The following is a 26,473-nucleotide window of genomic DNA, read 5'->3' on the forward strand; positions in this document are numbered from 1 at the left end:
TGTGGAATTGCGTGCACAGGCTAGACCGGCCGACCTATATTTTGCACCACTACTAATAACATGGACACTGATCGACTGACCAGCCTCTAATCTCCATTCACTTACACATACACGCACGTGCATAAAACCCATTATATTTGAAGAGTCCCGGATACACAACTTCAGGATATGCTAATAATACCATGTAGTCTAGTATGAGAACAATCCTGTAAGCAGAGTCATTAAGTTTTGACCCTTACCTACTTCCAGCGTTATATCTAGTCTATGTGTGACAGGCTGAACACTAGCCACCGTGCCCAAAAGTCCCTATTACAGATTGATGGAAAAATGCTGAAATGCATTGTCAGTTACATGGCAAGATCTGTTTAAAGGCTTCAGCAAAAAAAATTGCAAGATGAAGAATGTGTCATTCGTCCTTTAATAGTTCCATAGTCTTGCATTAACAAACAATGCTGCAAGTGCCATGCCAAATCTTTGCACTAACCCTATAAAAGTTATATATATAGATATTATAGTGATAGTTTTTTAATAGAGCTTACTGAGAATGTTGTAGTATTAATAGTAGTACTAACATTGCAGGTGTTACCTAAGTGCATGAAAGTTTGACCTACAAAGTTCTAGATGTGTTCGGTAAGATGGTACATTTGTTTTGTAATAACACGTTTACGCAACAGTGACAAATGCACGACTGCAGCGACTGGCCGTCACAGTTATCAAACAGTTTGCTCTGTGAAAGTGTCACAGTTTGATAAGGTGATATCTGATCAGGCTATGTTGCCTAATGTCTGACAACCGGGAAAGTGCTCTGACAGCGCTTCCCAGTATTGACAGCGATTTGTATTCTAACTTTTAATTCAAACTGTGTCAGCAGTCAGTTTGAAAGCAGTGGTATTGTGTCCACAGATCCCTCAGGGAGACCATAAGCAGAAGCACTGCCATTCCGACATAGTCGGTCAAGCTCTGGTGTTACATGGCAAATTGTTTTGTAACAGTATTTTTCTTCTTCTGAGTTCATCCAATGAGAACAGCTGTCCGGCGTCACGTGACACAACTTTTACATAACATTTTTTTTCTTCCTGCGCTGCTCCATTGAGAATGTTGTGGGTACTTCCAGCTCATAAATGTGCTTTAGTCAGTTTCCCAGCAGCCACAGACGCAAACATAGGTGAGGGTATAGACTTCGAACCACCTACCAGGTATGGAGACAGAGATGGAGAGCATGCTGCAGCTCGCAGCGGAGGCTTTCCAGTCAAAAAACTTCGACCTAGCTGCTGATATCTACGAGTACCAACTAGCGAGACTTGGAGAACCAGGGAGCCGGCAGGAGCTGATGGTAAAGCGGGCTGACGCACTCGCCTTCGGGGGCAAATTCACCGAGGCTTTCGAGGTGTACAGACAAGCCTCGGAGACAGAAAGACTGAGACCTGGTCACCTGAACAACCTTATAGAGTACCTTTCGGGTAGTATCAGGAGGCAAGACGGGGGTGACAGTCAAAACAGGGGCCCGAGGGGAGGAGAGGAGTCTGGGGCGTCGGTTGCAGCTGGATGCCCGGGCGTTGGGTTCGAAGACTTCTCCTGCCGGATATGTCTTAGCTTTCTGTTTGAGCCTGTGACTCTTCCATGCGGTCACTGCTTCTGTAAAAAGTGTCTGGAGAGGGAGAAGAAGGAGAGGGAGCAGCCGGTGATGTGTAAAGAATGCGAGGTGAGCTCCAGAGTAGCCTACGTCCAGAGTTACAGGGTCAATGTGGTCCTCAGCAACCTACTGGCCAAGTCGTTCCCGACTTCGCACCAGGCCGGTCTGCTGAGGCGGGAGGGCAACGGACTGTACGCGGAGAAGAAGATGGAAGCAGCGCTGGAGAAATATGACCGAGCCATATTGATAGGTAGGACACTGAACAATTTACCGGCATGAGAAAGTTAAAAAGTGGCTTAAAAGACAGTGAAACGTTAGGCTATTGGGCTAAATAGCTTTTTTTGGTACTAACTTCATGTTTTCCATAGGTACTCTTTCGTAGACTATGTATAATAAGGGTTTGCTACATAATAACATGCCAAAATGATGTGTCATACCACCATGAAGAAATTACATAACCGTGCTTCATGTATGGAAGATGATGTGAGAACATGTATTTGAGTTCTGAGTCAGAGTTCTGATTTTATTCCCAGAATTCTGAGATGAGTCTAAAATCAGAATTATGAAATCAAAGAAGAATGTTGAGAAAAAAGTCGGAATTCAGATTTGAACATTCAAGGTATTTCGAGAATAAAGTCAGAATTCTGAAGAAAAAAAAAGTAAGACATCTGAGGAAAAACAATCAGAATTGTGGTGGTTTTTTCTTAAAATTCTGATTTTAAAAACTCTGACTTTAAACACAGAACTCAAATACCTTTTTCACATGTGGTCCTAATGCTCTTCCGTACATATGACTTTGTTTCATAAGTGTGTTATATACCCTGGCTGGCCTCTGTAGAAAGCCTGGCAGTTCAAATATATGTGACATGTTAACAACACGTTTATTTTCACACAACACAAATTTGACAAAAGCGTTGATTTCATGTAATTCTGAGCCATTTGGCCCAGATTTAGCCAGTTTAAATGGGTGAGTGTCATTCATTCCCATGCTGTAATACTGGGGTGCTGCCTACCACCATTTAACATGCTATGGATCCTTTTAGTTCTTTGTCCTTTTATTCCTTTTTTGTGTAGAATTTTACATTTGTGAACAATTGTGTACAATTTAAATATCTGGATTGATTGTAAGTCATAAAACTGCACATATCATTCTTATATAATACACAAAAAAGAAAAGAAATGGAGGATCCTTAGCATGTTTAATAGTGGTAGACAACCCCACAGGCTTATAGTAACAGTTTATACCTAGTGTTCAGCAGCCAATGGGAAAGTATGACTTAACCCTTCACACTGGACAAGTCATGATGTCACACATCCGGCGGTTGTCCTCCTTGTCGTAGTCCATCCAGGACTTTGGTGCGGGCTTCCCACCTCCGGCCCCCGGCTCTGGGCTGGTCTCCTCTAGGTAGAAAACAAGACTCGTGGGGCGTCCAAGAGGGGCATGGACACAGAACAGGTGAGCCACAGCTTGTCGTCTGCCATAGCAGAAAAAGTCTGTTGTAGTAGAAAAATGGTGAGAAGAAAAACGTGTTGTTAACATTTTAACGTTTTAACAACATGTTAACAACACGTAGACAACATGTTTGCGCATTGTTAACATGGTGTCTAAATGTTATTAACATGCTAGATATCACATGTAGTTGAGCTGTTTGGCATCTGAGAGCAACAGACCCATATGTTGGATAATAGGTTATGGAGGCTAGGCAAGTGCATCAGTATGTAACACGCCCCACCCCCCCCTCCCCTCAGCTCCGTCATTGTGTAACGTCAAACAATGATTCAGGCAAATGTAGGTCAAGGATACTATTTCAGGTCCCCACTAGGGACACTGATGCTCACAGCCATACCAGAGGTTATATAGGCAGAGGTGGGAATGGGACGGGTGACCATTGACCTACAGGCAGGGAAATAAACAATAATATGTACAGATTATAACTACATTTTCAGGCAGTTATTAATTAGGATACATAGTCTGGAATAATGTTTACTTCTTATAGGGGTGTATGTCCCATACACACATACATTGTATATTGTTTTTATATTATTGATGCAAAGCTGGATAAAGTAAATTGAACTGAGTTTAGTTGAGTTTGTGTAAATAGTAGTTACCTGGATGTTACTCCAGTTGAGAGAATGTGCGCTAGATCGCCCTTTAATGGGCCTTGCAATTTTTTTTCATTCAGCACCGTGTTTGGGATCGGACACAAGTTTTTGTCACCCTCTGACGTCACGGTTTTCTTCTCCTCATTTTGCTTCTACTACGAATTGATCTACTATGGCTCACGCAAGCTTTGTCTCACCCGTGCCACATCGCATCCATGCATCTCTCGGACACCCCAAGTCCTGTTTCCTCTGCCCGGGTTGCTTTCACCTAGAGGAGACCGACTGCACCGCCTGTCTCTCGTGGCTGCATTTCCTCCTCCTATCCGCAGGATGACATGCATGTCCTCTCCCCGAACAGGAATTCTTTGCTCTGGCACTCACGGACAATTACCTGATGTGGTAATTGATCTCCCTGTCTGGCTGCACAGGATTTTTACAGAGAGGTTACGCTCAGCAATTCTGCTGCCAACCCCTACCGTTCAGACCTCCCCCTCTACTTCCACAAAGGTTGCGCCCTGTAGAGTAAAATAGTCCTCTTTAAGGGAGCCATAGTGACAGTTCCCCACTTCGGAGGCGCAGATGGACTTCTTCAACACAAGGACGGAATTAACGTCCTGAGGGGGTCTGCTCCCAGAGAATTGGGGTCTCTACCTGGTCATAACCACACAAAGATAGATAACCCAGTGTCCTCTTTGGTTTTCTCTGAGGGTAAAAGCAACAAACCCTTGTTGGGGGTGGACACACTAGCCCACCCAAACTGGTCCTCCACCCTACTGGAGGTAGCCTCCTATGCGACCTATGTTTCATTTTGTGTAGGATTTGGTTAGCGCCAGAGATTCAGGGCACCAGCTGGTTCCCAGACCCCAATCCAGGCCAAGGTATCTGTGTCCTGATGGAAGCAGTGTAAAGAAGAGGTAGAGGGGATGACTGGGGTTGTGTGCATTCGTCCATGCTTTGCATCAGTCGGCTTTGCTGTTGAGATGAATATGAGTATGTGCTGCAATATACTACAGTACTAGAGTATACCACAGTTTCCCTGGATGGTCAATTGACAGCTGATAGAAGCATCAGATTGAATTAGTAGCAGTGGAGCTGTGGTTGAGCTGGGGGACTCCCATGGTGATAGGTTAGTATCGGCCTGGGCTGCTTCCAGGATCTTCGAGTTCAACAAGAGGATGCGAGAATGTGATTCAGCATGTTTAGCAAAATCGATTTAATAAATAATGATAGGCAATGAATGACATAATTGTGTTATGTCACCGTTCACTGCGTTTGTTCTGGGCTGTGTGTGTATGTGTGCTATGCAGTTTGATGTAGATTAAGTTTAGGTTAAGTGTTTATGCCTTGCAGTAGATATAGTTAGGGTTAAGGTAAGCATCCAGGGAAGTCAGTACAATGTCCTTAATCACCTGTGTGAGTGTGTGTGTTTGTGTGTGTTTGTGTGTTGGCATACATGGTTTACAAAACCAATTTTCAGGTTTACTCACCAGCATTACAAGACCCATCGGGTTAAGGAACCAGTTTTGATTGCATAAGTCATAATGAATGTATGTGTGATTACATAGTTTCTGAGTGTGTGTGTGTGTGTGTGTGTATTACAAAGCAAAAGTATTGTGCAGCTTTGTGAAACATCTCCATTGTTGTGTTTATGTCAGTGAGTGACTGTAGCCTGCCCTGTATTAGAGTCAGGGAAATGGTTCCCTCTGATTCCCATAGGGCTAGCTGTGACATTTGCATAAGTTTTTATAGTTATGAAACCTGGAATGTGGGTGGCCTTGATAGTGCGGCACGGTTTTGTAATCAGCACCATTTTTTTTTCATAGCATGTTTCATAATCGGATCCATTTTAAACATGGCTTCTTTCACATAACCTTGAAACCTATATAATCAGTATATTCTGCTTTTAAACACACAACAAAATTAAGAAGTAATGGCCATGCATTTTTTCTAAGATTCTGCAGTATATTATAAAAAACATTTGCCTCAGTATGGGGGTCATTCAACTTAGTGTATGTAAAGGGAATAGAGTGCTAAAAACAAAAGAGTAATGATTAGTTGATTGACAGATGACTTGTTTACAACTACTTTGATAATACATTAATTGGTTAAGTAAATGTAACTTATTCTGCAAAAATGCCAAGCAATTCACTGGTTCCAGCTCCTTAAGTGCTGCTTTTTAGTATTTTACTTTACTGTAAATGGAAAATCCACAATATGGAACACAGTATTAAAAAAAAATAGTCATATCATGTAATCATGCACAAACGGGACCATGTCTGAGGAAAGCTAGGGGAGATGTTGAAACAGCCAGAGGGAAGACATTGATGATTTCAACAAGCTTTTCATTTATTTGGCAAAAAAAGGAGAATGCGGATCGCCATCTACAGGAACTTATGTGCCTTTTTAGCACACGAAGATTGAAATATAACAGAATATCAATTGAAATAACTTGCATTTATCAAACTGCCATCTGTAGCGTAGCTCTTACAAAAACGGTATCCTTTAACCCTTGTGTTGTCCTTGGACCAAATTGACCCGTTTCAAAGTGTTTTATATCTGAAATATGGATTTCTTTCAACCAAATTGCACTAAAATAACATGGATGATTCCATACAATATTCTTCAGGTAAAATTAATGATCGCTTTCATTGAATTTTTTGGGTGTTTTACTGATTCTTATAGCGTTTGAATACATTTTTTTTTTACATATACCCATCTGAGATCCACTCAACACCCTCTGATCTTAACTATTAGTCAAAATAATTCATAATGTCTGCGTTTTTTAACTAAAAACTTATGTATAATTTGATATAAATGAGGTTTGTTGACCATGAATTCCAAGAATAAGTGTAAAACCTATTATTAAAACAGCTCAGGTTAAAAAAGAAGAAGAAAAAAGCACCAAAGCTGGATAAAGTGACAAATAAATCAGAAAAAACGACAAAAAGTGTCATTTTCAAGGACAAGTTCATGGTTAACAGGAAGACAACACAAGGGGTAAAAGAAAAAGACAGGAACTCTTAAAGCTCCATCTTTTGAAAAGGTCAGAATACATAAGAAAAAGTAGGATTATTTTGTATTGTATAGTTCTTTAAAAATAAAAAGGAAACTTGTTTTAGGGAGAATAAAACTACTCTAGGCCTACCTAGTACCTAGTAACTTTACCAATCAGGATGCTGCAACTGTTGGCAGAATATGGAAATGGAGGGTAGATCTAAGACAGAAAATAATAATGTATTGAATGAATTTAATGTGAACATGTCTGTCAGGGGCTTGTTAATCTTTACATTGTTAGTTCATATCCTACCCTGGCCTGGGACACAGTCACACGGTTTGATAAAGGACGTAGTCGACTTCAACTTATCATTGCACCTACAATAACAAGTGTGTGTGTGTGTGTGCATGTGTGTGTGTGTGTGTGTGTGTGTGTGCGCGTCAGTTGCGGGGGGAACTGATTAGCCCTGCCCGCTGCAGAGAGCCAAAAGGCTTGAAAACAGCAACACATTTTAAGCGACTTTAGTGAAAAAACGTTAGTGTACATTGATATTAAAATGTATATGGTTTGAAATTGTTTGAAGGGGAAAACACACTGTCTACATTGGACACGGTTTGAACCGAGACAAGCAAACCAAACAGTTTGGATGTTTTTTCATGAATCGCACCACCTCTAGTTGCTAGTAACAACATCTACAATACCTAACGAACCAACTGCCTGTCTTACTAACTGTCCCTTCTCTCCTTCTTAGCACCTATGGACCACATACTGTTCAGTAATCGCTCCCAGATCCACTCCAGTCTGAGACACTACGAAAAAGCTCTGAGAGACGCTGAGATGGCCTGCAGACTCATGCCTCACTGGTCCAAGGTATGGAAGACATGTTGTTTTGCATTATACGAATACAAATTTTAATTTATGTTAGTAAAATGTTCCAAGTTATGGTGATGATGAGGGATATGTCTTCCTCCTGCCTACAGGGTCATGTTCGTAAGGCTCAGGCGCTGGTGTCGCTAGGCAGGACAGAGGAAGCTCTGAGGGAGTACCTGGTCTGTCTGTCCATAGAGCCCGACTGTAGACTGGCCCAGACTGAGGCTCACAAGGTAAATCCAGCAGTAGTATTAAAGTACGCACCCACAGATGAAATATATTTATTCCATCTGCCATCTGTAATACCTTTGTGTTAATTTATGTAAATTATAAGTGCAATAAGTGTAAGAGTGGTAAAATATGAAAGAATGTCTCACAATCATCTACAGTTTTAAGCTATTTGTCATTTCTTTGTTTTGCCCAGTTGCGTGTAGCCGGTTTTAAAGAAAACATGACACACTGCATTAGCATTGGGAAATATTGTACTATCATAAAGTAGGGCTGGTCAATATAGATATCGTCTTAGATTTTGGACATTTGCAATGTCCTAAAATTACACAAGAGTTCACTTGTTTTCAAAGTCATTACATAAAAGTGATGTCATTTTCTGACCTTACCAGACTGGTCTATAGCTGTTAATTGCCTTCAACCACTTGGTCATTATATTCACATTATTGATGATTATTTATCACAAATCTCATTGTCTAAATGTTTTGTGAAAGCACCGATTGCCAACTCTACAATATCCCCGCAATATCCAATTAGAGGTATTTCGTCAAAAATATTGTGATATTTGATTTTTTCCATATCGCCCAGCTCTGTGATACATGTATGCAGAATACTCACATCTTTCAATGTTGTCTTATTTCAGCTCCTCTGTGACCTCCTGGCTCCAGTGACAGATCAGGTCCCTGAACACATCTCCGACTACTCCAACTCACTGTCTTTCAGAGCACACATCAAAAACAGCATTAACCCTCCCTCCCAGGTATGAGATGCTCCACCTCCGCAAGGCGACAATTTCAAAAGTAAAATAAATAAATAAAAGGATGTGGAGACACCATGTCTCATCTTTTCCTTCTCTCAGATCTTTAGTCCCAGTTTGTGGTCGTCGGTGTCCAGTCTTGCCTCCACACCTCCTGCACCTGAGATGCCAGAGGATCAGAGACAGCCCGAAGTCAGGAGGCCAGACCGCTGTTTTCTCCTCAAAAGGAAACGGAGTAGCCTAGATGAGAACACGGAGGAGGGAGGACAGGAGAGAAGAGACGATCACAAGAGAGCGAAGTCTGGTGAGCGTTTCCATTTTGTGCACACACACTTGCACATAGCCAAGCAACACATGTACATGTACACGCTCTCCATTGGCCACATTTGTGTCTTATTTTTTATTGTGATATTCTCTCCATTCAGAGCCAGCAGAGGCACCTGATCCATTGAGTTCTGCGGTTGCTGATGTTTTGGACCCGAAAGATCTGGAATGTTCTCTTTGCATGAGGTGAGATTTACTTTACAGCTCGATTCAGACCTACATCTTTATCAACAGTCACACAATGCAATAAAGCTAGCAGTTGTGTAACGTGTGCTTATACTTAAACAGTTGCACATTTTGTTTTTTTCCCCATCTTGTATATATTTAAATATTTGTTCTTATATTTTATTCTTATATTTTGTTATTATTATTATTATTATTATTCCATGTATATTGTATGTATGTATATTTTGTGTGCTGCTGTAACACTGTAATTTCCCATATTTTTGGGATCAATAAATATCTCTCTATCTATCTATCTATCTATCTATCTATCTATCTATCTATCTAAATGGCCACTGACAGTTATATAGCCTGTGATGAAATATATGATAAGCTGCAGTCTTTGTCTTGGCTAGGAGACATCCTGACATTTTCTACGTATTTCACAATGTTTTTTAAATTTGCAAGCAAAATGATTAATCAGTTAATCTAAAACATAATTGAGAGATTAACTCAAAAAATAATAATAATCATTAGTCATAGCCACATACTTGTATGTCCATCATTTTTGAGGTGTTGTACTTTTGCGTGTTTCCCACCTAGACTTTTCTATGAGCCAGTGACGACGCCGTGCGGTCACACATTCTGTCTTCGGTGTCTGGAGAGATGTCTGGACCACAACCCAAAGTGTCCACTCTGTAAAGAGGAGCTGTCTGAGGTACGTGCCGGAACACTCCCCCATGCTTTATAACGTAAGGAGCCAATCAGTTTGCTCTAACCTGAGTCCAGTACAGATGCAGTAATCCGACTTTTTATTACACCATATTATAGTATCTATTTCCCCCTAAATTTGAAATCTATGTACATCACTGTGGAACTCATTGGGGTGATGTTTATGTACGGGAACATGACACCGGGAATTGGAACAGAGTTGGTGGCTTGCCAAGGAAATGCTGAATTCTGAAATTAAATTGGTGCACAAACTGTTTAATTTGGAGTAGTTATGTCATGGCCAATACCCAATTGCTTAAAAAGGTGGCAAATATGTATCACTGACAGAATAGGATGATGAGCAGGCCACAACATGGATGTTGTTGAAAACTGTGTGACTCAAACTCACTCACTCTTATCTTGTTTGACACTAAAAACCCATTTCCAATATGGTTTCTGTCTGTTTACCTCTCCAGTACCTGGTCCAGAGGCAGCTCTGTAAGACAGTACTAATGGAGAACCTGATATCGAAGTATCTTCCCTCAGAGCTCATCGAAAGACAGAGAATCCACCAGGATGAAATGGCCGAGCTCTCTAAGTACGTTTGTGTCCTCCACTACCTCAACCTCTGGTCTGACCTTTTTGTTATGCTCTATTCGTTCTGGTTTCTCTTCTCTTGTTAAAGCTCCATTTTGTAATGTTTTGAGATCATTCTTAGCAAAGAAAAAAACTTTATTCCTTTACAAATATGTCCTCATTCATGTGTTATCACTTCCACCAACTAATCAAAGTATCATCATACGCGTAGAATCTGCCATTCAGATCAACAGCAATGAAATGGTACCAAAATCGCAAAAACCTAAAACTATTATTACACTGGAAGGAACCCTCACTGATGAAGTCATGCTTCTTGGAATAATAAGGACACTGTAGGAGTTCAAATGCTACTGGAATGGGAGTGCCTAGAAAGTACTGTTCAGTATATATATATATATATATATATATATATATATATTTAATTTTTTATAAAGGTCCCATATTGTAAAAAGTTAGAATTCCATGTCTTTTCATTATAAAGCTAGTGGGGTGCTTCAAATACTGGGCTCAGGACTTTAGGACTTCCTGTACGGATGTGATGTCACAACTTTACTATATATAGTTAGAGAGTGCCGCTACACTGCCGTTACAGTCATTTCCCAGCTGCAATGACGGTGAAAAAACTCCGGGAGCACACACGTAGAAGACCCAGACATGCTGACCAATCAGAGCAGAGTGGGCTTTTTGAGGAGGCGGGCTTAAAGAGACAGGTGCTAAAATGGAGCGTTTCAGACAGATTGCCCTATTTTAACGATCTGAAACGCCAAATGCATGTAGCTTTGTGGGGGGGATCTCGGGCGCTGTTGCTATTATACCTGCGGGATAAACGAGTCTGGAGCCAGACGCAAATCAAAAATGGGTTGGTCTGAAGTAGCTACATTACTCATAGGTGTGGTTTGGGCGTAACATGCAATAAACCAATCCGAGCACTTGTTCCAGGGCGAGTTGCTATTACAATGGTGGATTTGCTAGGCTGACTGACTTTAGACTAGGTCTTTCCTGGTCTGTGGTGGAATTGTTTTCTGAAACTGCAAAATATAGCACAAGTGAATTGTTTTTGCTCAACCGCCCCCACGAGCCCAAGTTAATTCCCTAATTTACGGATGTGAGTCTGTGGAGGAAAAAGTCAGCTGTGTGTTGGGTGCAAAATAAGAACAACACATCCTGTAAAAAGGTGTACAAAGTCAATTGCGCTGGGTGCTAGATAGGGCCCAGAGAGTTAATGAATGTGTTTTTTTTTAACATTAAAGCATGTAAACATGTTATTGTAGAAACCTGAAATACATGTATGAACCTGGAAATGAGCATGATATGGGACCTTTAAGGTTGTGTCCATTTTATGAATTTTATGAATGAAAGGACTTATCCTATTTCCATGACTCTGCTGTGCACCACATTAACACAGGCCTCTTTTTTTTTTCTTTTCTTTCTTCAGTCTTAACAATAATGTGCCTATATTTGTGTGCACCATGGCCTTCCCCACTGTGCCGTGTCCTCTCCATATCTTCGAGCCCTGCTACAGACTGATGATTCGTCGATGCATGGAGACGGGTACCAAGTGCTTTGGCATGTGTCTGGAAGACAACCTCAAAGGGTCAGTGCTAGGACAGTACAGTACCTATGTGTACTTATGGTAATGTGTTTAATACATAAGCGTCCGAGTGTATATCCAGGTAGTGTAACGTTTTGCCCTCTCCCTAATCCCGTCTCTAGGTTTGCAGACTACGGGTGCCTGTTGGAGATCCGCGATGTGAAGTTCTTTTCCGATGGCCGTTCAGTTGTGGACACCATCGGAAGACGGCGGTTTAAAGTCATTCAACACAGCGAGAGGGACGGCTACAACACAGCTGATATAGAGTACCTGGAGGATGCTAAGGTACGAGAAAGAGATAGCAGAAGGGAGGAGGAGCTGGGAGAGGGTGATGGGTTGATGGAGAAGTGGTGGCTTGATAGAGAATTACCAGATTTTCTAACTCACAGTAGGGCTGCACAATTAATCGCAGTATTAATCGCTAGTGCAATATCCAAATTGCTGGGGAGAGGAGCAATATTTGTTAAAGGCAAAATAGGTATGATACTATTCTGAATTAAGCATTGTGTATCCTACAGATCCTCACAGAAATCACACTATAATCATTTAAATTTGTATTTTATTGTACTTTTTCCAATGAAAAGGAGAATAATGATAGAAAAATAATCAGTCCCTGCAATGTTGTGAATCATATTGCAATATCAGTCAAAAATTAGAAATTGTCCTGTCAATTGCACAGCACTAACTCAAAGGTGTGTGTGTGTGTGTGTGTAGGTGGAGGGTGTGGCAGAGCGTGAGCTGCAGTCTCTGCACGACACGGTGTACGACCAGGCCCTGGTCTGGGTCAACTCCTTGAAAACCGAGCAGAAGGACCGCATCGAAGGACACTTTGGACCCATGCCTCAGAAAGACCCTGAACTTCAGGTAAACACAGGATTCACAACCCCCCCCCCCCCCCTTTTTTACTCATTCATCCTTCTATCAAATCTATCTATCTTATGTTTTTTTTTTTTTTAAATGATGCAAATAGGATTTATGATACAGCCTCACTTTAATTTCCCTTTAAAGTTATTTTAAAAACCTTCTCACTAATATTTTGTTTATTAAAAAAATATTTTAATTTATTTGAGTTATCATTACATTTATTTTGTCCACTTTTTAGTGCAGTTTTTATTAATTTAAAAAAAATATATTATTTTTGTGTGTGCCATTTTAAAATTACCTTTATTTGATTGTTTTCTACATTATACAGTGTATTCATTTTATTGCTCTTAAAACAGAAAAAAGATGCATCCTTGATGTATTATGTAAACTATCTGTGTTCCCAATAAAGAAAGGAATTCAAATAAATGGATAAATTCTCACTGCGTCTCCTACTCCTTTAGGAGTCTCCTAACGGTCCCTCGTGGTGTTGGTGGCTACTCGCCGTGCTCCCGTTAGAAGGCCGAGCCCAGCTGCCGTTCCTGGCCATCACCTCTCTGAAAGAACGCCTCCGCGGCATACGCAAGGTGCTGCTCTTCATGGCCCACAGCCGGCACCGGTGACACGCGCTCCACGTGTTGCACCCTACCTGGGGGAAGAAAAAAAAATCCGCAGCAACTAACCACAGCAGTTGACCTGTGGTTTTTCCGTTTCAACGCACAAAGACCTGATGTTGCTGCACCTTCCTCGTTGTAGCGCCATCCCATTCGGAAAGCAGCACTGGACTCACACACACTACACAGTCTTAGAACAAAACAGCAGCAATACATATGAACACACACAATACGTCTGAACACATACATTTCTTCCATTCATGACATTCCCTTCACACCATACAAAAAACCAACCAAGCTGAGCTGCAGACTGAAGCTATGCTCAGACAAGAAGGATTCTGTCTTTCTTTCTTAAAATCACAAAAGCGACTGCAGTTCGGTTTAAACTAGGGCTGTCAAACGTAAAATGTTTACTTATCTGCGATTGAATCTTTTACCACATAATCAAAACTCAATTCATTTGCTTTGGCTATGTATGCATGCAACTATTGTCCCCGGCGAAGGCAATATGTGACTGGTCACCATGCCAACAGTAGGAGGTCTGCAAGACAAGAGTCTTGTATGATGTTGACGGATTTGTAGTTAGCCGTTTTGCGAACGCTTCAGTTAGTTTTTTTCGATTTGGTCTCATCCTCATCTCTGTGTTTAGCCTGAAGTCCGCTAGCAACAACCTGATTAGCTGCACTAGCTGCATGCTAAGCTAGTAGATGGTAGCTTACGCTCGAAGTGCTTTGGTGATATTTTAGGTCCATTTCACACAAGGTGCAAACTGCTTTTGAGGTTTCCACGGGAGTTTTTTTAAGTAAAAAGCTCCATTTAGAACGGTGTTGTTCGTCTCCATGGCTGCAGCAGGAGGTAAAAAGTGTCTATGGTAGCTTGTAACGGTGCCTCAAAGGGTCAAAATAGTAGCAGCCGAAGATTCTTGAGCGTAGCAATCCTTCGTAGCAAAGATCATTTGGCAACAGCGCCAGTGACGGTGTAAATTAAAGAATCTTTGGTGCACGCGTTTAACGAGATGAACATTATCATAACGCGTTAGGCTCCGTCATTAATCTTATCGTGATTAAAGTGTCAATGCCGACAGCCCTAGTTCAAACAGAATCCCCTTCCTTTCCTTAACAGTGGACGCCACTGGAACACTGCAAATGCCCTAATGCTAAGTACATGTTTTTGTCTAACATCATGTGGACAACAAGAAACTCTTGTGCTGATATGTCTTAATTGGTACGCCTATTATTAAGTATGGGCGTCTGAAGTTAAACCCCTTTACCGTAACTTTTACAACAACCCTTTTTTGGCTGCTAATCTGTCTTCCTTCCTTCCTTCTTTCCTTGCTTCCTTCATTTCTGTCTCTGTCTCTGTCTGACTCGACATTATGCAGCTGAGTAACAATAGACTGAAACTTTTACATTGGTGTGTTTTCAGGCCCCTTGGCCGTCGTGTTTTATCCATCGTTTTTTTTTGTATTTGTTGGATTTTTTTTCTCCATTATTTATTTTGTCATTATTTATGCATGCCGTGACATTGTTTACATTACACAGAAAGAGGCGTCGATCTGACCACTTTCCAATGGATTTAAAAGAAAAAAAAAGAAGTTACAATCTCGAAGAGCTCCATTTTGTTCCTTTTTTAACATCACCTATGGCGATAAGCAGTAATTGCCTGCCGGTGTTTTTTTCACTTTCTTTTGAAGTTTTATCGTTTGCAGTCTTTGTGATTTTTTTCTGGGGAATGTCGACACCAACACACAGGTCATATTACTGTAACTGCAAGAGCTTTCAGCACTGGGCTCAGTCACCATTGTGTTACATCATCCAGCAATGGATAGTGACTTAACAGACATTAATTTAAAAAAATCCTCATAACATTTAACCCTAAAAACAATACCCTGGTAACTGCAGTTTTAAATAAATTTGAACACTTTTAACAACTTGGAGCCTAAAGGGCTGCCGCTGAAAACTATCCAGGGCAATATCTGGCAACGAGTTGACACAGATTCTCCCCAAGACCACATATTTTTAGATCACTGGTGACCCCAAAGCAAAGCAGTTGTTTTTTTTCTCGGCCTGTCGCAATCCGAGCTATGTTGACCAACTTATTTGGCTCCACTCGCCGTCAGCAGGGATACTTGTAATACTTACAGGCTTTGAGAGAGTCTCTAAGTATTCCTACTTATTTTGCACTTTAAGTAAGGGAAAGAAACGGTGCAGACAGGCCTCAGGGTGTGTATTTCTACTATTTCTAGAATCTGAATACATAATTTATTTGTATCACCACGGAAAAAAGTAAAATCTTGGGTCCATAAGTGTAAGTCTATATGCATTGTCTAACAGGCTGACACTACTGGAAAAGATCTGCATTCATATGGGTTTGATTGGAGAAAAGGCCAGTGCCTTCTTACCACAGAATAACATGGTTATTGGTAATAACATTCAATATGTTAAGTAGTACCATGCTAATACAAGGCTCATTTTAATGTTCATCTACCTACTTTATGGAAATTGATCAATTCAAAACACGATTTTGACAGTAATTAATACGTGTAAATGGGAATGAAACAAGATTTTGAAAACTCCCACAAACATATTTCTGAGAAAATGGTGTTTGACAACATATTTGGGCCTTGCTGATATCTGTGACATTTTACATTTTCATATACATGGCAACAAGTGATCTCTAGAAAATGCAGGAGATTGTTTCCTTCAGAACATTTTATTTTATACTCAAGTGTTTGATTTGACATGTGTCTATGCTCAATCAGGTTTTTTCTTTGTATTATGTAAATCTCTTCACTTACTGGTGTGTTTGTCTCTCTTTATTTCATGTGTGACAGTACAGGGATTTCCATTTCAGACCATCCACATTTATTATTTTCTATTGAAAGCGTCCAAGACATGTAAAGCTATAAAATAGAGAAAGTACAACACCACAATATTTCAATATTTTCCACATTGATATTGTATTGTCAGATGGTTTCAATCTGAAAAAGCAATATTGTATTTAAATGTATTGTGTAATGAACCAAGTGTAAAATTCCATTGGAAGATGGTTGTCTCAAACTGGGCAGGACAGGAAAAAAAAAACATTGATACAGATAAAATCACACCTCCAGCATAAAAGCATATTTCAGATTTCTGATAGATGTGAAGAAATAGAATGAAAGTGAAATCAAATATGCTATTCCTATCTTTTTTTCTCTTTCTTACATGTTGTGAACATGAGTAAATGTTCCAAGAAAAACAGTAAAACTCCCTTTCTGATCAAGTTAATCATTAATAGTATAGCCTCATGATGTTTTGTCCGTAGATAACGTCACATTCAGTGTTTTTCCCCATCACAAATGTCAACATATGACATCAAAATGAGGTTTGGCTTAAAATTGATATCTGTGAATTATTGTTAATCTGTGACAGCAGTAATAGTGCCTTAAATTGGACTTCTTCCATTTCCACTTTGTGCAAACTGCAATGGCAACTACTGCATGCTAATGTTTGAACCTGGTTTATGGCGGAGGTGACAACAATTAATGCTAATCTGTTATGTAATCTGGTTCCTAGACAAATTTACATATCCTGCCTGCCTAATTAACTCTTTGACATTTCGGGAAAAAGCTCATTAGAGTTAGAAGCTCAATACCCCTTTCATGCCTTCAGGTTAAATGACTAAATCAAGTATTAGCTAGCCTTAGCAGCTGGCTAGCTTAGTTTAGTACATAACCTCCCTTAAAACCATAACTTATCATGTTTTGTTTTATATACACAGAACATGTTAATGAGGGAGTTTTTGAGCCATGGGTTCTGTAAGGCATTGTGGGATTGATTTAATTTATTCCACACTGGCAAGCAACCAACCCACTTAGCCTTATCCCCTGTAATCCGTTGACTCATATTATGAACAGCAATTAAAGCATTTCTATTGCTATGCTTTTTTTGTGCTTTTTAAATAAATGGTACAAAGGTGAATATTATAAGGTGTTAGGTTTGCTTTGACCGCGTTGGCATTTGTCTCGATGTCAACTATTAAAGCCTGGTGGTATCATTTTAACATTTTGTAGCAATTCAATCTCTTGAGGACTTTGACAAACTGGCACTTACAACCTTTTTATTTTAGTGTTGGGTTAACCGAGCATCCCAGACACACACAAACACACTCCCTGTAAAGGATGCCGACGTCTCTGGTTTGTTCAGTAACCACAACAAAATGTCAACAACGCCGATGTTGATGAATCCATTTTGATCTTTTGTTCTCCAGCTATGCAAAAAAAGCAGGCTGGTGGAATACCAAGAAGTGATACCTTCGTCTTTCAAAATTCAACCATCTATCATTCGAGGAAGTGTTACTAACTCCATCAATCCATCCAGCCATCTATCTTTGTCCGATTATCCGGAACGGGGTCACGGTGTGAGGCAGAAAAGAAAAACTATGCTTCCTAATTTTGGTGTTTTCCTCTCATTGTTGTGTACTCTACGGTATCTCCAAAGTGTAATTTGAGGGTCTCAACAATTAATGTACATATATCATCCTGAGGGGTGTCGGACTAGGGGGAAAAAGGGGGCCGAGTACCCAGGGCCCTCATGTGAGGACGGCCCAAAAAGATGTTGCATGAATCGCTGTGGATGTGGGGAGGGGCCCCATGGAAAAGGCCCCTGATCATCCTAGTCCCACCACTGCCAAACGCATTATTTTGGATTCGTTCCAATGTTAAAATGCACCATATTTGTCAAAACGTACTTAAAAACTTAACTTAAAACTTAAACGTGTGTCCTTTTGTGTCATTTGCTCTGCAAAGTTGTCGATGCAGAGCTTAATGTGAATTGTATTTGATACTGATCTCAAATACTAATACTAATAAGTATTTGAAGGAATACTTGATTTATCTCAACTGGCAAAATGAATTGGAAAAAAAGTGCGAGCTGAATAAATTCTGATATAACATTCTCTAAAAATACTTCATCTCATGAGCGCTCCTCATATTTTCAGTATCAGTCACTACATTGCCTGCTTCTTTTAAAGGATGTTAACCTGCAGAACTCCATGGCCTCTAAATGTGTCTTGGTGAATTGGCGCAAGATGAATGTATGTGCATAAATGTCTTGAAGCTACAGCTTGAGATTAAATCAAAAGGTTTGGGATGTGAACGTACCGGACTGGACTCGATGTCTGGGCCGGCTGACTTTCTTACAAAAGTAACAGATCAGGTTACTAGTTATATCACTTTTTGTTTAATAATTCATCACTGGAATTCTTTCCAAATTCAGTCCTTGAGAGTGGGCGATGGTCTGTGTTTTCGTTTGTTGATAAAACTCCATTTTGGAAATTTTCATTAAAGTAAAATGTTTTTTAAAGCTGTTCTTAAAAACTCAACTGTAGTTTTGTAAGGCTTAAACAACAATATAGAATCACTTTGTAGCCTACTGAACTACTCGTATTAAATAAAAACTCTCTCGTTTTTGTAAGACAAATGTGAAGCTACAGCCATCAGATGGTTAGCCTATTTTAGCTTAGCATAAAATATGGAGAAATATGAAACTACTAGCCGGGGACTGTCCAAAAAGATAACAAAATCCACCTACTAGCACCTTTGTTCACTATGTAACACGATACGTCTTGTTTTAGCCGTAGCTAAAATGGGTTGTTATGCTAAGCTAAGCTAAGCTAAGCTAACCCTTCATTTTAACATGCAGTCACAAGAGTTGTATCAGTCGTCTCAATTAACTCTTGTCAAGAAATGCTTACTTCCCCAAAAATGTAATATTTCTTTAAACCTGTAATAGTATTTTCCTGCATCTGAAAATTCATTTTTGGGTCAATTTTACTAGCTCACAGATGTTATTTACACTTTTATCTTTGTAATCTGCTATAATTTAAAGTTCTATGGGTCTGAACAGGGTTTAACTGGACAGCATGTACTGCTGTAATAGGTATGTAACAATACATAACTGCCCATTTAAAATCTTTTTTTTTTTACATAATCACGCTTTCTTTGACATTTATTGCTGAAATTGCTAAGGTCTAAAGGTGTATGACCGGCAATCATTGACATTGTTTGGATAAATAAGTGATTATTGGTCGGACTATATATATTTTTTATTATTTGTTCAATTGGTAGTTGTTGGCACTTGACTCTTAACACGTTTATAGAAACAAAAATGGGGGAGGGGGAAGTTTTTTTGATAATAAAGAGGCGTAGTGTACTTCACACACTGGGTATTTGTGTTCTTACATTATCTGGGTCATATAATATGAGATATGATGTATAACCAAAAGATAGATCCTGGAATTCATTCAAAACTTGAATTTGTTTTAAAATGTGATCCATTGAATTTGACTGATAGAGAAAATTATAGTATTAATCTGAATTATTTCTAAGACAATGATATTGTACAGCAACATTTGGAATTGTTACAGCTGTGTAAGCTGCTGCCGACACTGGACGGTGGGATTAAAGAGATAACAAAACGGAGTTGCAGACGGAGTGGGGGAGAGCAGGACTGAAGGAGGGTACCACTTCAAGTTGAGCCAGGTTAGATACTGGTACTGTGCCCAGAGTTGTTGCATTTCACAAGTAAGTCCTGTTATATAGCAGTTACGCAAGGAATCACATTACGTCCTTCGGTGTGGAATTCAACAACGTTTAGTAGGCCCTATCTGGTCATAGGGCAGTAGAAGGGGGGCTGGGTAAAACACTGCAGGTCAGGGCCGGGGGTCACAAGCGGTGGATGTGGTCAATCTGCACTGCTGCTCATAAAAATATGAAAAATGTGGGTCTTAAAAACATTTCTGTGAAGTAGAGGGTCTCTGGAGCAGAGTGTGTGTGTGTGTGTGTGTGTGTGTGTGTGTGTGTGTGCGTGCGAGAGACAGTGTGGTGGGATAAATAAGGCAGAATCAACAAGAGCAAGAAGCCAAGAAAAGACTGTTGGAGAGAACAAAACTGCCACTTAGAAAACAAGTCTGGGAGAGAGAATGTGTGAGAGAGAGAGAGAGAGAGAGAGAGAGAGAGAGAGAGAGAGAGAGAGAGAGAGAGAGAGAGAGAGAGAGAGAGAGAGGGAGAGAGAGACGGTCATTTTGGGACAGTGGCAGCTTGTTTTCACACGCACGTCTCCAATATGTTTGAGCTGCAAAGTCACGGAAAAAGTTAGATCTACAGAGAGAGGGAGAGCTGGACCGACACAAAGTCTGGTTATGAAAGCATTTTAAATATAGGTCACTCCGAGTTCGACACTTATTACTGAAAGTAGTATTAAAGAAGGAGAGAAGGAGGGAAAAAGCAGCGGCTCCTTATCTTCCTGGCTCACTCTTTAATTGTTGCTCTTCAGTATAATTACACTGCAGATTAGCAAGTTTAGCTCGCTGCAGTCCCATAAGGACTCTGAGAGATTTGAAGGCCTACTTATGCCAATCCCGGCGCCTCTAAATATAGAGCCGCAGAAGCTTTAATGAGACCTGTGTATTGCATACAGTAAACATCTTTCATCAAAAACCTCTGCTTGGTGTCTTGGATGTATCCTGTTCATGCAAATCAGCACTCAGTCTACGAGGAATCCAGAGAAATTGGTTTCGTGCTCAAATTTAATCTATGGGAGACTTAAAATGCCTAAATTAGCGTGCAATAAATAACAGAAATACAGTGAAATGCAATACACACTGTCATACTGTATGTATTTATATGTATGCATGCATTAAATGTTAACTGGCAGTAGTTTTCATAAGGAGGCACAGTCTTCTGCGTCTTCTTTTTCGAAATAGAAACGCATTGTCCAGGCCAAAATGAAGAAGAAAAAGCTGAAATATGTGCCAGGTTATGACAATTGATGGCTAATTGCAAATTTGGTCAGACTGGCAGAGTCCAGGTGCTCCACAGTCTGACTGGGATCTGGCTGGAGTTCTAATCAGGTGACTTGAGGGCAAAAGTATTTAATAACTAAACACACAGATCCATTATAAGATTGACTGGAACCTGGAAGAGGCGGATCGAGGGACAGCAGCTCCATGGAGCTCCGTCAGGGGCAGCGGCATTTGGTGGTCCAGTAACCCAGAAACGATGACTTTGCGCTGGGTAAAGCGCGCCGCGGGCTGCCGCTATCTCGTCAGTCTGTGGAGCTCCTGACACAGTCACACCAAATTTGCATTTAGCTATTCATTTTCGTAAAACGGCCCACATTTGAGCTCTACATAGTTGATTTCTTGATCAGATAATTCCTAATAATGACTACTAATTTAAAAAACTTGGTTTTAAAAAACCAAAGTATGCTTTGTGAGTGTGTTTAAAATGTGTCCAGCTGTGGCTCTACTGCTAGCATTGATCTATAATAAGAAACGGATACAGCGTTCAAGTCTCAGAGTCGCTCAGTGGGGCACAGAGCCCTCATGGAGCCAAAACCACATACTGTGTGAAATTAGCTGGATGATTGGCACTGCTTCTGGACTATGCGACCCATAAAGCAGGTACCCTAGAGACTCGGCTGGCCCAGCTGGGTACTTCCGAATGGATCGAATTCTTATCAAAATCAGTCATTTCGCTGGAGTTGGGACGCTTAAAAAAAGTGCATTCACCAACACACACACACACACACACACACACACATTCATTTAGAGAAATCTCTTTCAACATGCAAGTCATAGGAAATTGTTTCTTTTGTGCCACAGGGCGTCTTGGTTTATAGCCCTAGCTGCCAGAACGATTTTGTGTCATTTCAACTTTTTAGCTTTTTGTCCACTTCAAACTGCAAACTGCTTTCTGCAAGTTCCCCACTGTTGGACAAGCAAAGCGTTTCTTATCTTGACTTAATTGTTACTTTTAGCTACTTTGCCGGATGTGTTGTTTGTCTCAGGTTCTTGACCCTTGTGTTTTCTTGCCTTTTTTCCCCTTATCTCAACATTTTTGTTGCTTTTTACAAAGTTTTTTAGGAAGTTTTTATAGTTTTGATTTTTCTTTTAATCGATTTTGCCGCCTTTTCCAACATTTTTCACCCGTATCTCAACTTCCTTTATTTTGAATATAAAAAAATTGAAAACGGGTCCAATTTGACCCGAAGACAACATGAGGGTTAAGAGTAACCAGGATTAAACATAAGTCTCCTAAACAGCCAAACTTCCTTATTTGTTTCACTTTTTATCAGGGGACAAAGTTAAGGACCCCTCAGTTGAAAAAGAGATGGACCCCATATGATATATTGTGTAAAAAATGATGTTGCACATTAAACTTATCCTCCAATAAAGTGTAAGGAGGCCAAGAGCCTTGACACAAAAGTTTTGGTGGTGTACACAAACTCTAGTCACTGAAAAGAAATGAGAGGAGAAATCAGACCAATCACAACAGCTGATCAGTCTGATGTCACCTTGTCTGAGCTCATTAATATTCATGAGCTGGGTAAAGGATGCTGATGGCCAGGCTCTCATTGGCTAGCTGTTTCTCCGATCTTAACTATTAGTCAAAATAATTCATAATTTAGTCTGCTTTATTAACTTAAATATTAGGTATAATTCTATATTAATGAGGGTTATTGACCATGGATTCCAAGGAGTAGTGTAAAACTAATGATAGTAAGGTGGTGGTAGTGAATTAAAAAAAAAGAATGCGTTGAAAATGTCAAATGTCGAAAAAGAGGGTAAAAAAAATGAAGAGTTAATCTTTTTGAACCGGGAGGACAACACAAAGGTTGAGTTTCATATGTGTCCCTGCTCTGGGAAGAAATATATAAATAAATATATAAATCTCATACAATATCTGACACAAATGATAGCAGACATGGTAGGGGTTAAGCATTGAATTGAATCTTGAGAACTGTAATTACTTTTAACATTAAGATGATTTGTTCACAGCAGGGTGAGTAGCTGTTTTGTTTATGAAAGTCTTTCTTCAAGACTCCCCCCCCCCCCCCCCCCCCCCCCCCCCCCCCCCCCCCCCCCCCCCCCCCCCCCCCCCAAAACCACACACACACACTGTCTCCTTACCTCTGGGAATTTTGCCAAGTTGGTTGTTATATAACCTGTAAATGAGAAGGTCAGCACCCAGCAGTTATCGCTATGGATACTTGGCAAGGACACACACATATTGTACATCTTGTTGGTCCAGCTTGGGGCAGCATGTAGGAATGCTTGTGTGTGTCTGTGTGTGTGTGTGTGTTTGTGTGTGTGTGTGTGTCACAGGGTATGTATCAGAAGTAGGGCAGCAGCGGCCCGTGTTACCTAACTCACCCAGAAAAGACATCTGGGAAGTTTAAACAGCCCTCTGATTGCAGCTTCCTGTACACACACGCACGCACGCACGCTTGGCTCATGTTGCAGGATACACACACACACGCACACACACACACACACACACGGTTCAGAATCTGGCCACACATGAGGAGAAAGTCACCTTCACACAACACAGATCTGCAGAGATGTACATGCCACAGTACAGCAGGTCTTCAAAACTCCATTTGGCAAAGTACTTTGCAAGTTTTGCAAGTTTTCAATAAGTCAGTATAATTTATCAAAAATCTGTTCAGTAATACAATGAGTCTCAGAATGTTTTATGTTGATTATAGTTATTCTTAATTATTTGTCTATAGCAAGGGGTCCGCATCTCTCCAGTAGCTCCATGTGGCTATGACATTGTTGTAAGTTCAACATTTCAGTCAAGTAAAATGTGCTTCATGGCAGGAGTACTTCTCTTGTCTTGCTGACCTCTGGTCTAAAGTAGTATATATCCATTTCTTTAGCTTAAATTTAATTTGAAGTATCTTTTTTATAGACCTTAGTGGTCCCCTAATAGTGTATCTGAAGTCTCTTTTATATGATAATAACAATTATTCATTTTTATTTACTGTAACAGCGCCTTTCTAAACACTAAAGGTCGCTTTACAGACAATAAAAGACAGATACAAGGAACAAAAAAGTATAAACAGATATGAAAAAATTACAGAAAGAGTTTATTGACAAAAAAGGAAGCTGGAACAGGTGGTTTTGAGTCTGGTTTTGAACAGGGGGAGAGAGTCGATACTGCGGGGGTCAGGTGGGAGTGAGTTCCAGATATGGGGAGCAGAGCGGCTGTAGGCTCCGTTCCCCATGGAGACAAGTCGAGCTGGGGTACAGTGAGGTGGATAGAGGAGGAGGATCGGATGGAGGGGGAGAGGACGGCTATGTGAATGAGTTCAGATGCTGAAGGACAGGGGTTATATGATGAAAAGAGGGGGTTCTGGTGATGACGCAAGCTGCTGCGTTCTGAAGAAGTTTAAGTTTATGGAGGGATTTTTGAGGGAGGCCAAAAAGAAGGGAGTTACAGTAATCAAGGCGGGAGGTGATGAGGCTGTGGATAAGGATGGAGGCAGTGTGAGTGGTAAGGGAGGGAAGGAGGAGGTAAATGTTGCGTAGGTGGAAGTATGCAGACCGGCAGATATTATTTATGTGTGATTGAAAGGATAGGGAAGAGTCGAGGATTACGCCCAGACTCTTGACCTGAGGGGAAGGGGAGACCAAGGAGTTGTCAATTGGAAGAGTGAAACTATTTATTTTGGATAGGATGGATTTAGTGGCTACGAGGAGGAGTTTGGTTTTATCACTGTTTAGTTTAAGGAAGTTTGAGGTGAACCAGTCTTTAATTTCAAGCAAGCAGTTAGTATGGGACATACTGAATTTGCGGAAAATATTGCCAAGGGGAAGTAGGTAGGTGATGAAAAGGAGGGGGCCAAGAATTGAACCTTGAGGAACGCCAGTAATAACAGGGGAAGGGTGGGATGTGAAAGATTTGAGTTGAATAAACTGAGTGTGGTCGGAAAGATTTGAGCGGAACCAGTCAAGAGGGGTGTGAGAGATGCTGAGAGAAGATAGTCTATTGAGGAGAATGGAGTGAGAAATGGTATCAAAGGCCGCACTGAGATTGAGGAGGATGAGGATAGAGATTAGTCTGGAATCAGCAGCTACAAGGAGATCATTGGGGATTGTTATTAGGGCAGTTTCAGTACTATGGGAGGGGCAAAAACCAGACTGGAAAGGTTCGTAAAGACTGTTAAGGGTAAGAAAGGCATAGCATTATAACTCATTTTGTTATGAATAAATAAAAGTTTTGAATGTTTATTGGAAAATAATGTTTTATGAAGGTTGCAGCTTGTGTTGATTAGAGGCCAGCCCTGTCAAGAGAAACACATGTACTCTGTTTGCTAGTTTGGTTACCTCCACATGTGCAGTATGGTAGCCTTTGGTTACCTCCACATGTGCAGTATGGTAGCCTTTGGTTACCTACACATGTGCAGTATGGTAAAGTATTTGCCTGATAATTTGCATGCAGGTTAACATTTGCCGTTTGTACAACAGTAAGTTTGTGTTCAAGTACCTCACCTCCATTGTGTTTCCTCTCCAGAGTGTTCAGGCTAAAAGAGTCCCCAGCCCATCAAGCCCCATTTTAAAGGTTCCGGGAGATACCGTGTTTCATGTACCAAAGGGGTGTTGGAGTACTTCAATTGACTCAACTGGCTAAACTAGTTATGTTTAATTGAATTAGGTAACACAATGCAGGTAAATTGAGATAACCATAGAGAAGTCAAGGCATATTTGATGTGGCAAATTCTTTGGGCTGGCAAAGCAGAGAAAGGAGAGTTAACCTTTCCCCTTATGACAACATATAGGGAAGATTCCAGATCGGCCCATTTGAGCTTTCATTTTCTCAAAAGGTAGAGCAGGATACCCAGGGCTCGGTTTACACCTATCACCATTTCTAGCCACTGGGGGACCGTAGGTATGCTTGGGGAACGCATATTAATGTTAAAAAACTCAAAAGTGACGTTTTCATGCCCTCTGACCTTTAAAATGTCTTATGACAATTCCAGGGATGCAATTCTGATTCGGAAATAATGAATCCTTTACAGTAGTAAAGTAGTAGTGGAATTAAATATATCAATAGTAAACAAGTACTGGAATCAGCTGATAAAATGTTCATGGACTTTATAGTGCATTAAAGGCATTTCAGCTTTCAAACCAAAATAGATGGACTTGTCTGGGGTGATCAAGAAAAATACACGTACTTTATAATTCAACAGCAAAAACT

At 40.5% G+C, this 26,473-nt stretch overlaps 1 protein-coding gene across 1 annotated transcript; it reads left to right on the forward strand.

Moving 5' to 3' along the window:
• The first annotated feature begins 1,057 nt into the window (after positions 1–1,057).
• Positions 1,058–13,485, forward strand: LOC117951353 (LON peptidase N-terminal domain and RING finger protein 3-like). The gene is made up of 12 exons (XM_034883038.1): positions 1,058–1,883; positions 7,483–7,601; positions 7,712–7,834; positions 8,473–8,589; positions 8,689–8,890; positions 9,012–9,096; positions 9,676–9,790; positions 10,260–10,381; positions 11,816–11,974; positions 12,094–12,256; positions 12,686–12,835; positions 13,297–13,485. Exons 1-12 carry the CDS (start codon positions 1,199–1,201, stop codon positions 13,453–13,455), a joined length of 2,199 nt encoding a protein of 732 aa, XP_034738929.1. The 5' UTR covers positions 1,058–1,198; the 3' UTR covers positions 13,456–13,485.
• The last annotated feature ends 12,988 nt before the right edge of the window (positions 13,486–26,473 follow it).

This window comes from Etheostoma cragini, chromosome 10 (assembly GCF_013103735.1).
Source record: "Etheostoma cragini isolate CJK2018 chromosome 10, CSU_Ecrag_1.0, whole genome shotgun sequence".
Taxonomy (NCBI): domain Eukaryota; kingdom Metazoa; phylum Chordata; class Actinopteri; order Perciformes; family Percidae; genus Etheostoma; species Etheostoma cragini.